The sequence below is a fragment of the Varroa jacobsoni genome, unplaced genomic scaffold (genome assembly GCF_002532875.2).
Source record: "Varroa jacobsoni isolate VJ856 unplaced genomic scaffold, vjacob_1.0 scaffold_1142, whole genome shotgun sequence".
Taxonomy (NCBI): Eukaryota; Metazoa; Arthropoda; class Arachnida; order Mesostigmata; family Varroidae; genus Varroa; species Varroa jacobsoni.
The window spans coordinates 59,854-72,320 of NW_019214044.1; the positions used below are offsets into that span (position 1 = coordinate 59,854).

A 12,467-nucleotide genomic window follows, 5' to 3' on the forward strand; every position below is an offset into this window, starting at 1 on the left:
ACAAGTGAGAAGGTGAAAATGAGACAACCTCTTTCTACCGGCGTATCATAAACCTCACACGACACCGACACAGCCGAAGGCAACAGTCGTCAGTTGCTGAAGTAGTCTCCGGTGAATGTTTTCCCTTTAGGCGCTACATCGACTATTGATTGGTGGCTGGTGGTTCCCGCAAAAGAACGAGGGGGACAGCAATCTGACTGGGCTCCAAAATTTGTCTTTTTGATTTCACTAAATTCACTTGGACTCTAATCTAGTCAGTACCTGTCTGCCTGCTGTTCACTGTCAAGATAAGGAGTCATCTGATCGTTAAACTGGCGACTTGAGTTCGGAAAAAAAGAGAAAAAAAAAAAACTGGGTAATCGGTCCTGGCATCGGTAAGGAAAACTATCCGCGGAGCAGGCGCGTCGTCCATTGACTTGATGTTGAACGAGGAAAAAACCGAGTTCTATTCAGTTATAGAATCAGAGGGTCATCCGTGCCCGTGTGTGCTAAGATAGTGTTCCGCAGGTGTTCTATCTCGCTGTTGGCCAGTACTCACCCAAAGTCAACACAGTTCAACTAAAACACATCAACGTCAACACCACTACCGTAATCACCACTCCCTCGCTCACGCAGTGAATCAGTTCGCACCACGATGCGCCGCAGCTGGCGGGCGATTGTAAATCAGTGACGAGAATCTCAACAAGAAAGACAGGATGCAAAACATACCGTACAGTCTGCAAGCGGCCGGTTTGGTGGCTTTGCTTGGGTCAGAACATCGGCTGTGGCTAGAAGAGGGCCCTGTACGAAATCGGCTTTGACGTTTATGGCGAGATGAAATTTCAGCAATTCGTCGCCGACCGTGAGTTTGTATTGTCGCGCCACCGCAGCGGCAACAAGCGCAGCAGCAGATGAATGGATGACGCTTACGCGCTCCTGCCGTTGCTGCCGTAAGATCAATGTGAAGTAAATGCAGCACTGTAATTGGTGACTGTGAGCGGTTTCGCGCATCTAAAGGCATCAGATGGACGCATTCTTGACGACTAGAAAAGTAACAAAACAAAGACGTAGAATGTATTGTGACAGAATAGAGAATGGACGGAGTTGACGCGAATAAGCAAAAGACTATTGAAACCGTATCTTTTAATAACAGGTGTTTGCTAATGGGAGTGTGTTACTAGTATTTATATACTGTGATGTTTATAAGAGTCAATATGGCATTTTGTAGCCATTTGCCTATAGACCGATTGACGTCAATTGAATGGAAAAAAGTGCGTGTATTATTTTTTGTATTTTTTCTTGTCTATGAATTAAATACGTGCACGTACAGCGTATACAGAACACCGGTTATGGACATAAGAACGCAATGCTAACGATGCTAAATAAACCATCTTGAAAACCATTGCGACCTAAACTTTTTCACTGCACACCACTCATAAACGGGCCTTGTAACCATACATAAAGTTACCCTGTAAGCTATCATAGATCACTACTCGTTAATTGAATCACGATTCTTTTTATAACGGCCGTTTTCTCAAACGACAAAACTCATGATATATAAATGGCTTTTTAACTGTCAGTTATTAATACAAGCTTAAAAATTACTGTTTCGAGCTTTTTGTTTAGTATTAACGTGAAGACCTGACAATTTTTTTTACAGAATGAAAGTACTTTATAGGGTATTGGTTTTGAAATTTATGGTAGTAAAATTATTGTACGTATGTTGTATGGCTAGATTAAAAATTTTTGGTTTTACCATCGAAGGCTTTTTTAAGTTAGCCATAATAAAAAAAAAAAAAGAAAAAGTAATGCCACTGAATCCAGTATTTGCTGGGTTTGATTTCATTTGCATTCGTATAATAGTCATTAATGTTAGTCTGATTCTAATGGCGTTATGTTTGTCGGGTAAAATTTTTTGATAGGCGCCTAAGTTGACCTGTAAATGAGCTTTAACAGGAAAAAAAAACTTTGTTTCCGAACCGTAGATGAGTTTTATATAGATCTATAGGCCTTTACTTTTCTTACGACTTACTTTCACGGTTGAAAATATACTGGAGCGTGCTCCTTCTAAAAAACTATAGTTTAAATTTAAAAATTTTGAAAATTATGTTGCCTGCGTAAATTGAAACATACTCGTCAAAGACCTTCATCGAGTTTAAATTTGATTACATTCGAATCTCATAGGTTTTTTTGGCGCACTTCTGCTTGAAGTACTTGACCATTTCTAGCTTTTGAGCGTCTTTGGACGTCGCTACGAATGCCGTGAAATGCATGCACTAGGGCTCAAAGCCAAGCAAGCTTTATACGTGTCCCGCTGACCTTATTCTACACTTAATGCTACTGAATGTCTTCGCGGCCTTCGTCTGCTTTGAACGCTTACCAGTTTGTTTGACAAACATTATTAGCTGGATATTACTAACTAGTGAGAGCTCCAAATAAGTTTTCGGTGAAGAGAGCTAAGAAAATTTACTGGACAGATGTGCGCAATAGCCGTATTATAGCTAGGTCTTATTGTTTATGTACTGCTGCGTTACGATGACATTTGATCGTAGGCAAGTAGGCAGAATATTTGCAAAGCGTTGACGAGGTGAAATCGAATAAAGGAAGTGGGGTCGAAAAATGAAACTATTTGTCAGATCGAGCTCTGGGTTTGTTGTATCATCCTTGTGAGTATTTCAGCTGAATTGCATGCACCGCCGACGGATGGCGTCAGGGGCCACCACACTGATGTAGCCTGTTACCCGCATAACCAGGTCGTATCTAACTGGGCTGCTAGGTGAAAGGTGACCAAGACTTCGTTAACGATCGTCTGAAATCCTAGCAGACTCTTGCTTTACAGGGCAAAAAGATTGACTCTTGAACCTGCTAATTTTTTGCAAAAAGTGAAAAACAGTCTGTGTCCAAGTGTTGTACAGCCGTCTGAGTAAATTTCATTTGAATAAATTTTACCAGCTCACTTGCCCGGTTTTCTATATAACACACATATATAAAAGCTGAAGAACTCTTATAGACGGAAGTGTAAGAGGAACGCATCGAAAACTGACATCAGCAAGTAGAACAAGGCGAGGCAACGAGAGCAAGAAAATTGGTCAAGTGCAAAATTACGTCATGACGAATATTGTCACCGCTGTTACAGTGAATAAGAAATAAGATAACGTACTGTTCTGTTGTATGATATAAGTTGCGGCTGTATTGGCAAAAAGAAGACTATTCTCTGGATAATTTTTAAAGCGCGTATTCCAAATTGATCGTTTACATCAACTCGTAAAAATGGCCGGTGGCAGCTCCAGTTCAGCTGCGGCGTCAATGGACAATATACCTAAAGATTTAAGGCATCTTCGAGCTTGCATGCTTTGCTCACTTGTCAAGGTACAACTTTGTCTTCATCAGCATAATGATAATAATAGTGTGCAGATATTCAAAAAATTAGCGGCCATAAAAATCCGGAAGGTAAATTAAAAATGGGTGCAGACAGCCCAAGCTTACTGATACCTATGAGATATTTTTGAATGATTTTTTTTAATAAGGCATCTAAACTAAGGCAAAGCACAAAACAAATTCTTCATAGAATTCGTTGCATTCGTTGATTATTCTCTGAAACACAAATTAGATCTCGTTTTGTGTTTGTAAATTCAATTATTAATCAACAATTGATTCTATTATATTTAATAGTAAAACGTATTTTAGTTCATAACCTTTCTATTGACAAGACATTTAATGAAAACCTAAAAGTTTTTACTAATAACCCTTTTGTTTGTTTTTACAACAGCAAAACCTCATCGGATCTGAGCTTAAACTGGTTATCGTTATAAAAAAATACTTAAAACCCATGATGTATCATATTGCTGTCTGAATGGTACTTTTGCTTTGTAATAATTTGTGTAAAATTTTCACGCCACAAGTTATTAAGTGTGAATAAGAAACTTCAGCAATTCCAAGTTTTAATCAACAGGTGCTGGTGTTCGACTGCTTTGGCCCATAATGAATTCAGGAAGTTTTAGCGCCGTTGTCGGAATCAATATCTAAAAATCACATATTCGCGTACTGTAATCCGTTCGAGCAACAGCTTTTTTTTTTATTAAGTGACTGTACACATACTTAGCGAATTCTTTGCAAAAACGCTGTTCTTTAGACCTTACTACTAGGGAAGCTTCCCAAGAATCTCTCCTTTTTTTTGGATATCTTCCAAAATATGGTATAATAAATCGATGTAAACGCGATGCAGTCAAGCTAATTCCGTATTAAAATGACATAAACGTGTTAGGTAGCAACTATACGATAAGGCAAGTTTCGTTGTCTTCTTTTTCTTGGATTTTTCAAATTGATTTTTGTTTTTAGGTAGTTTTTATACTTCAACCTATTTACTAATCTAACCTGTCAATTGTTTCCGATATTTAACGTGATGGCATTCATGGTTGACACTTTAAATATGATTTAAAAAGTATTTTCTTTCTATTACATTATAGGTTGCATATAATTTAAATCAGGTAATCAATAAAATTTATGCGATGATCATGTCGATGGCCGTTGAAAATTATAAAAGGTTTAAGTGTAAATATTTCTTAGGCTTTCAAGACCTGTACAACTAAGATAAAAAAAAAATGCGTAAAAAAGAAATTGAGTTTTCCCGCTTCTGTACGAATTTTCGGAGGTAAAAAACTTATTTTCCTTTGAGTAATTTGTAGAAAAAATATTCAGAAGAAAATGGCTCAGACACAACACTTCTTTCGTAATAGGAGGACAATTCTTATGCACACTAAGTGGTCGAAAAAAATTGTTTTAAGGCCTCCCTTATGTTACTATGTTGTCCAAAACTATTTAGCGAGTCGAAAATTTGAATAACTTTTAAACTGCGCATTAGTAACAGAAATGCGGTGCATGGTTGATGATGTATCCAGTCCCTTGGCCATCCACAACTATGAGCCCATCGGTTATTACAAAATGATAAGTTTAGCGGCAATGATATCGCTTCGTACTTCACATCTTCAATGATTAACTATCCGTTCTTCGAAAATGAAAGCCTCGGTGGAGTCGGTCGAATGTTGGTGAAAACGCCAAGCTGCCTTTAGCAAAACAATATTTTGTTCCTGGAGCAACAAAATTGGCAGGCTGAAGACTATGGAGTAGATGCGTACATCTCAGGACTCATAACGAAAGAATGAATATTTCAGGCATGTTTTTTACTATTAGTTTTCGTTTAGCTCTCAGTTTTCTAGATTTTATTGTTTTTTTTTTATTATTAGAACTTTCGGATTTACTATTTCTCTTCATCTTAGCTGTTTTTTGTTACAACTTTATAATACATACTTCGAGTTATCCCGTACCTACCAGACAAGTAGCAATATGCAAGCTCTGTTTGGCTCAAAAGCCTTTTTTTGTCTGCAATATCATTCTTTTGTTTTTTTCCTTTTTAGAGGTTTTAAAGAGTTGTCGACTACTCTGTAGGCTTTAACCTTCCGATTGCCCTTCTTAAAATTATTACATCATCAACGAATTGTTGTTATGCTAAAGGTCTGTTTGCCCAATATGTTCACTAATTCATAAGATTCGACTAACGCTCTCAGCCTCGGGAAAAATAAATTTAATAATTAACTATTAATTTTCAATGTTAAAAGATATTATTGACTCCAAACTCTTTATATACTGATGATGCCCAGTCAATCTATGGTTGGTATTCAGAATATAGCTAAACTCAAGATGTAAATATTTATCAAAGTTTGTGTCCTAACAATACAAAGTTAAAGTTCATTTAATTTTTTAATCTTCCAAATAGCTCCAGACAACCAAGTACGTACAAAGAAATGAAGACTCTCTTGGCGAAACAACCCTAAATACGTTTTTTTTTAATAAACTTGACTCCCATTGTTCTTAATAAAGGATATCACTTTTCCTTGCTATAAGATTATTATAAGGGTTCATTAGAGAAGTATTTAAGCATTTGTATATGCTTCTTCTTATCGCGCCTGCTAGCACACCAAGTCCCGCACCAGGAAAACCTTGGGGGAAACTATGTTGGGATACATTTTCCAAAGTCTGCTGCCGGAGAGGAAGGAATCTTAATGATAGATTTTATACAGGTTACTGGTACTTATTCCGCTGGTACATAACGGATGCAAACGGGCCCAAATGCAATTTTACTACTGTATATAACATAATACATTTTTGAGCGTTACTAAATAGTGACAGTACGTGAAACTAATGCGGATTAAAGCTTCTACTTTTGTCAAGTAAAATTACTTTGGATTGTGCTTTTAAAATACAATTAATATCGAATGACAAAATCAAGCGTCTAATTCCATATACGATTCTCTTATTACTACTCTGCATGCACCGTTTGTTAATCAACACATGTACATACATTTTGCAACTCTTTGAGTGCAGTCAGTGGACCAGTTCGAAGACACAGGCTGCGAAAATTGTGACCGCTACCTTCGGATGCGAGGCAATCGGGAACAGGTGCATCACTGTACATCAACACAGTTCGATGGACTTATAGCTCTTCTTCATCCAGAAGACAGCTGGGTAGCAAAGTGGCAAAGGATGGGTAAGTGTTTTCTTGTAGCGTTTGCATGTGGGCACCATCTTGTCGATGCACACGGCACATTTCTTTTGTTATTTATGTGCTGTGCCGTTAGCATTGTATCAAAAAATGATTGACAAAAGATATAGAACATCAGAGACCTAGAAGTCTAGAGAACCTGTTGCTGCGCGTTCAGGATGTCTAAAGAATGCCTTCCTATTTTTTTAAAGCATACATTTACCGATACGTTTGCCTAGCCTCTTTATTTTCACCTGCTGATAATATCGTATGCTTATGTACTGGCATTTATCAATAGCTGTGCCCTTGACCGTAGCCTACATTTGTAACTCACGACTAATTACAAACGCAAGATGAATACAAGCATTTCACCTTCTTTGCCCGCTCCGGGCTTCCAGTCTTAACTTAGTTGATCGTATACTTACATGTTTTTCCCAAATTTTTGCTGTGAAAAGCCAGTCTAGTTTTTACAACTATAAATAGATGGAGTACATTAACGCCAATTAGTGATTCCATTTATGATTTTTGGTACTCTCAAATTAAAAATTTATTTTCATCTTAGCTCAACGCCTACCGGGAATCTATGCCGTATCAGTCACTGGCAGGCTGCCCTCAGGAATTATTCGGGAACTCAAGAGCCGCGGAGTCATCTATAAATCTCGTGACATGACAACATAAAAAAGGGATCCTCAATTTAAATTGAAAGGTCGACAAGTTTAGAAGGACCGCTCTTCAAAATATCTGCAATTTGCAATACTGTTTAAATCAAGCTGGGTTAGAAAAACCAACAATGCTACTGGCAAGTGATGCAATTCTATGAGAAGGAATTTGTTGTATATCTAGTTGTCATATTTGTTGTCAACTTCGCAGGCCTTTCATAAAGTTTCAGGGTTAAGTAAAATGTACAACGTATACATATGTTAATTATAAGTGAAGGTGATTCTGTAGAATATCCTAGCAGAATTTGAAAGTATACTTAGCATTTTTATGAGGTTTCACAGAGGAAGATGAACTTTTACGCGGAATGCATACCTTCGTGAACGTTATGCTTGATGCGAAGTTAGTTTTTGAGGTCTGACCCTCTAAAGCACTACCCGCCGACTGGCAATTGTTTAGATGTATCGATGTGTAATTCAGTAAAACCTTAGTGACTACTGTAATCTAAAAAACAGTATTTAATGTTTTTTACACACACGACCCTTTTAAATATTTCGGCAAAGCATCCATAACTTTATTTTACTAAATAGAGTTTAGTTTACTGAATGGAATATTTACTGAAGTTTACCGGATAGAGGAGAAGGCCTGCAAACTGAACAAAAGCTATTGGGTTCGCTGTTTTGGCAACCGTTAAATTGTATACGAAGAGACTAACGAAGAAATATAGAGCGTAGCTGAGAATGATGCCCATACTTCTTGTTTAAATAGAATTGAATGAACATAATAAAAACAGGTCTAATATTGGACTTATAGAAAGCATTCACGTATATTTATGTCGCTTCGCGCATTATAGTAGAATTTGACCTCTCTACCTTAAAATTATAACCGCTTAAAAACTTTTTGTTTTGACGAGTAATAAGTTTAAACCTGTCCACGGTGTGGGCTACCCCAGTTTTTTTACTATTTCACATCTCTCTTTTAATTGTTATAAAAATATATAAAAATGATTCCCTCAAAAACTTGTCAAAAATGTGGGCTAGTAAAAGGAAACGCTACATATTGATGTTTTAAGATTCGTGAGTATGCTTAAAAAGCCTTATAAAACTATAAGTGCAAATAACATAACTAAAGCTTTAGATACCTAAATATAAAGATATCTGAAGTCAAAATATAGCTTCCAATTTGTTTTTTAAATATATGAGAAACCTCGGCAGTCATTGTGATAGCTCTTCTTCGAAGTACTATCCAAGTCCAGTGTTGCTTAACATCGGTTATTACTGTTGAACATCATAGCAATCACCATAAAAACCTGAAAACAATCGTTCGAAGATAATTTTCTTCTCAAAAACTGCAGTATCTATTGTAGGGGCTCATCTTCCCAATACTTTGGTAAGCTACTGATAAGAGCGCACATACACAGTTGCATTAAACGCTCTATTCCCCAGTGGAGACCTCTTACGTAGTGGATAACTTAACTGTTCATCTACGTTGATTTCTTTTTTCCACTCAAGCCTCCTTCATGAATGTTCAAAGAATGGCGAATCTCTAATCTGATAGTTTATTGTGGACATTGTCTTGGAAAAAGTAGCCTATTAATTACTCCTATCCCTACTCTCACTGTGTAACGGTCTTACTTCAATAGTGGGCAGGTTGATTTACTGTATCGCTTGTATTATTACTGTAATATACGTATCTGAAGTGTAGGTCCAAGCAGAATCGCCGCGTTATGCCTCGAGAACTCGAAACAAGTATTAATAATTTGTTGTCTGCGCAGATCATCTGTATTTGCTTATTTACTTGAGGGGCGATTGTTTTACTACACCAGAACAACAAATCGACAAATAGCCTACTCATGGGTCAGGCCTAAGTAAATATAAACTGCAACTGATAGTCATTTATTTAAGTTGTTTTCTAATTGCCTTCTTTCTATCAAAACCTTGATCGGAAAAAAATACGACTTTGTGTATAGATACATTCGCGTTGTTAAGGGCTCGTTCACGATCAAAATTACTTTGCTGAATGAAAAGCCATGTTAGAAAATTGACATTTACATTTTACGATGCGCGATTATCTCGGCCTTGCACTGTTTACGTTTTTTTTTCTTTTAATAGAAATAGTGCTATCAAACCAAATATATTTGAGCCCACTCAAGATATTGTATCACTGAATATAGGATATCTGATGTTTAATGCCTAATCGATTTTCTCTTGAAGAGATCTTCGAAGCATTCTTTCAAGCTACTAGCCATTTTACTAGTACTGGTAGTCTCCGAAAAAGCTCATTATTAAATTTTTCTTTTAATTGGGAACCCACAATGCTCTCAATAATAAATTCTTCTAAACTATGAGGCAGTAACTACGGTCAAAAAATATCTCATCAAAAGATGTGACGTCATTATTTAATATACTCTATCCTAAATTACGCAGGGGATAATAAAATAAATAATTCCATCGCCTTGGCATGTTATGTTTAAGCACATGGCTTGTAGACTCTTGTAATAGGCTTCTGTAAGTAACACAGCGTTTATATAAAATGGTCAGAAGATTTGTCTGTTTTTATTCTCTAATTTATTTATTATACTATACTCTATTTATCGTCATACCCGTTAAGTTATGAACCTTGAAAAATGGCCTAGTGAATGTACTGTAACCTGTATTGAACAAGTAGTTAGAACGCGTTCTCATGTGTTATATTCATTCCGTTAACAGATTCCTTCGAAAAGACAATTTCTGAATTCTTGTACAGGTAAGCACTTTATTCTGGTAAATATATATAATCTCTTAGTAAACAAAACAAGGTTAACCACAAATGCACAGTATCCATATCCTTCGTCTATTGATTTTTTTTTTGACTAAACTGCTTGTAAAGGTTCTCCGTTTCGAAATCGCGCGCCATCCCTTTCAGCTAAGTTTATTTTGATACGAATGGAAAAGTCCGATTTTTCCGATAACTCGGATGGCCATAGATCTGGCGAAACGGCTCGATGATAGAGTGTTTAAATCAATAACGACTGCAGCATAGTTATTTGAACTGCTGTTGTGCGCTCACTATCTTTCGACTTGATTTTCAGGAAGATTGAGCTAACGAACGCTAGGTTTTGAGGAAGTGTTTCGCGTCGCTTCTTTTGGCGGGCTGCCTGGCTTGGGGGTAGGGATTCATTTTTACGTACTGCTTATCCTTAGATTTCTACGAAAGAAAACCCAGTGCCACATACTCATTAGGCTAGATGCAAAATGCAAACCGCCATGCTCGGGCACAGCATTTAGTCCCAGCGTGTATCGGCTATTAGCAGTGGTAGCCATCTTTGTTTTGTGTACAGCTCGACGCGCAATCGAAGTGCTGCAAGAATTTGTGTTGTTTTCCAACTGTGGCTTAAGGCGCTGGAGGATACGCTATATTTACAATGTATTCGATGAGTAGGCCGTTACCAACGCCACAGGTAAGCTCCAGAAAATCATGCCATATACGTCAGTTGATCAACGTCTCAATTTCGACTGCTTTGAGCCTGGACGGACAGCCTCGTTATCGGCCGGCAAATTTTATTCTAAAGAGTTCATCACTTGCGTTTGCCTTGCCTTAACCATCATTTCATTATGTCGCAGTTCATGCAGACACATCCTCACGTTTGACTTCGCTTTTAATATCTTTCGTCCTATGTATGAATCTTATTGTCCTTTCTATTATTTAAACTTGTGTGTATAAACTTATGGGGTAACCGTTCATATCTAACGAACACGCTGCATCTGCACGATTTCGTCTTGTTGCAGGCAAACCTTGGTGTCAACATGTGGCAGGCGGACAGCTCGAGACACGCGGAAATCGACAGCAAATATGGTGGTACGTAATTTTGGTTCCAGGGGGATTAGCCTAACACTACAGGTATCGTGCTTTGGGGAATCTAGAGGTGGCAATTCCAATACTGGCAGGGTTCATACGCTAGGCTAAAATAAAAAGACATAGGAGGGCTGCAGAAACGTACTACCAAATACACACGACCATATCTACTACTACAACGACTAACACTGGCAGCAGAAAACCGTTTCTACAGCAACTACAGCCTCTGTTCAGCCGAATCAGCTGTGAAGAAAGCCTGTTGAAAACCCCACTCCGATCGAGTTTCTCAATTCGCATCGCCGTCCTGGCGGCGATAATCGCTCGCTCGTTGATGGTTGGTTGATTCGATTGTTTTGTGATGTCCCGTCTTGTCGAATCGCTTTCAGACCTCCGATCGCGTTCAATAAAACATTTTGCTGTTGTACTTTTTTCTTGTCTGTGTAACTTCGTTCGTGTGTACAGGTTTGAGCAGGCCAAACCACCGTTGTTGTGGCCTAAACAAGCCTCCCAAGCAGCGTCAGAGAGGATCGTCCTGCCACTACGGCCCTGTGACCGGACCGTCCAGGCCCGACAGACAGCCCCGTCTGAGACTAACAGAGAGAAATATAGATAGTGTGACATAGCTGAAAGATGAAAATTCGAAAATACTCTGAGATAAAAAAGAAAGAAGTTCACTTTTTACACAGACTGATTGATTGGCTGCTCGCTAACAACAGCTTGTTTTGGATGCCTGCCTCTCTGTGGACGGGGTACGGCGATCGGGCCGTGTCCGATCTCTCACTATGATGAGAGTTCGACTTGAGAACTTGCGTTCCTGTGATGATCTCTACGCAGAACGCTGCGGCTGTGTAGGTTGGCGGTCCAGATTAACTTCTTAGTTAACTCATTTCTCAAGAGAACTGTATAAACCCGAATATGCACACAAAGAAAATAAGCACTGTACCACTGCCAGTGCTGATTACCCGTAGCGTTGGATTCAGTGACAAATGTATGGTGATCTCATGTTGTAGTTGCCGTGTTTTTTAGCGCGCTGTTAAAAATATATATATATAGATATTTTGTTGTTATTGTTGTTGTTGTTGCTGTCGTTGTTGTTGTTGTTGTTTTTCGTGTTATTTTCTTCTGTGTTGTTGTTTTCAATCTTTACAATCCTTCCTTTTCGTCCGTCCACGAGAGAGACTGGTAACCTCTAGATAGAAGTTAGAGGCAGACTCCTGACGGGAGTGGAGCCTATGAGTCACAGCACACGTTGTCCCGTTATGACCCCCGCAGTCATCAGTGGGTCTTCTGAATCAATCTACGTACTGCGCGCAGGCAGCGCGCCGCCCGGAGGAAAAGTCTGCTCCTTTTTACGCCCCCCGCTGACTGAATGGAATGACTGACTACGGCGAGATGGGGAGACATACGGATCAGGCAGCCGTTAGCGACAAAGTAGTGCGTCCGAAAGAGAAAATCAGAC

The 12,467-nt window shown here is 38.5% G+C and overlaps 2 protein-coding genes and 1 long non-coding RNA gene across 4 annotated transcripts in view; all 3 read left to right on the forward strand.

The window, feature by feature from the left end:
* The first annotated feature begins 1,127 nt into the window (after window positions 1–1,127).
* spt4 (Transcription elongation factor subunit spt4) lies at window positions 1,128–7,993 on the forward strand. 2 transcript variants are annotated; one of them, XM_086971184.1, is made up of 3 exons: window positions 1,128–1,250; window positions 6,361–6,523; window positions 7,080–7,993. In XM_086971184.1, exons 1-3 carry the CDS (start codon window positions 1,176–1,178, stop codon window positions 7,193–7,195), a joined length of 354 nt encoding a protein of 117 aa, XP_086827310.1. In that variant the 5' UTR covers window positions 1,128–1,175; the 3' UTR covers window positions 7,196–7,993. The 2 variants fall into 2 exon arrangements, with proteins under 2 accessions (XP_086827310.1, XP_022700753.1); XM_022845018.2 differs by lacking the exon at window positions 1,128–1,250 and adding an exon at window positions 2,400–3,348.
* Window positions 3,387–4,266, forward strand: LOC111267060 (uncharacterized). The gene is made up of 2 exons (XR_002684394.1): window positions 3,387–3,429; window positions 3,749–4,266. It is a non-coding gene; the product is annotated as an uncharacterized LOC111267060 (long non-coding RNA).
* Window positions 7,994–9,915: 1,922 nt separating the features above from the next.
* Window positions 9,916–12,467, forward strand: part of LOC111267048 (poly(U)-binding-splicing factor PUF60) — a 10,088-nt gene continuing 7,536 nt past the window's right edge. The window contains exons 1-2 of the mRNA XM_022844993.2: window positions 9,916–10,613; window positions 10,942–11,011. Coding sequence (XP_022700728.1) covers window positions 10,578–10,613; window positions 10,942–11,011 — 106 coding nt within the window. The 5' untranslated portion in view covers window positions 9,916–10,577. The remainder of the gene's footprint in view (window positions 10,614–10,941; window positions 11,012–12,467) is intronic.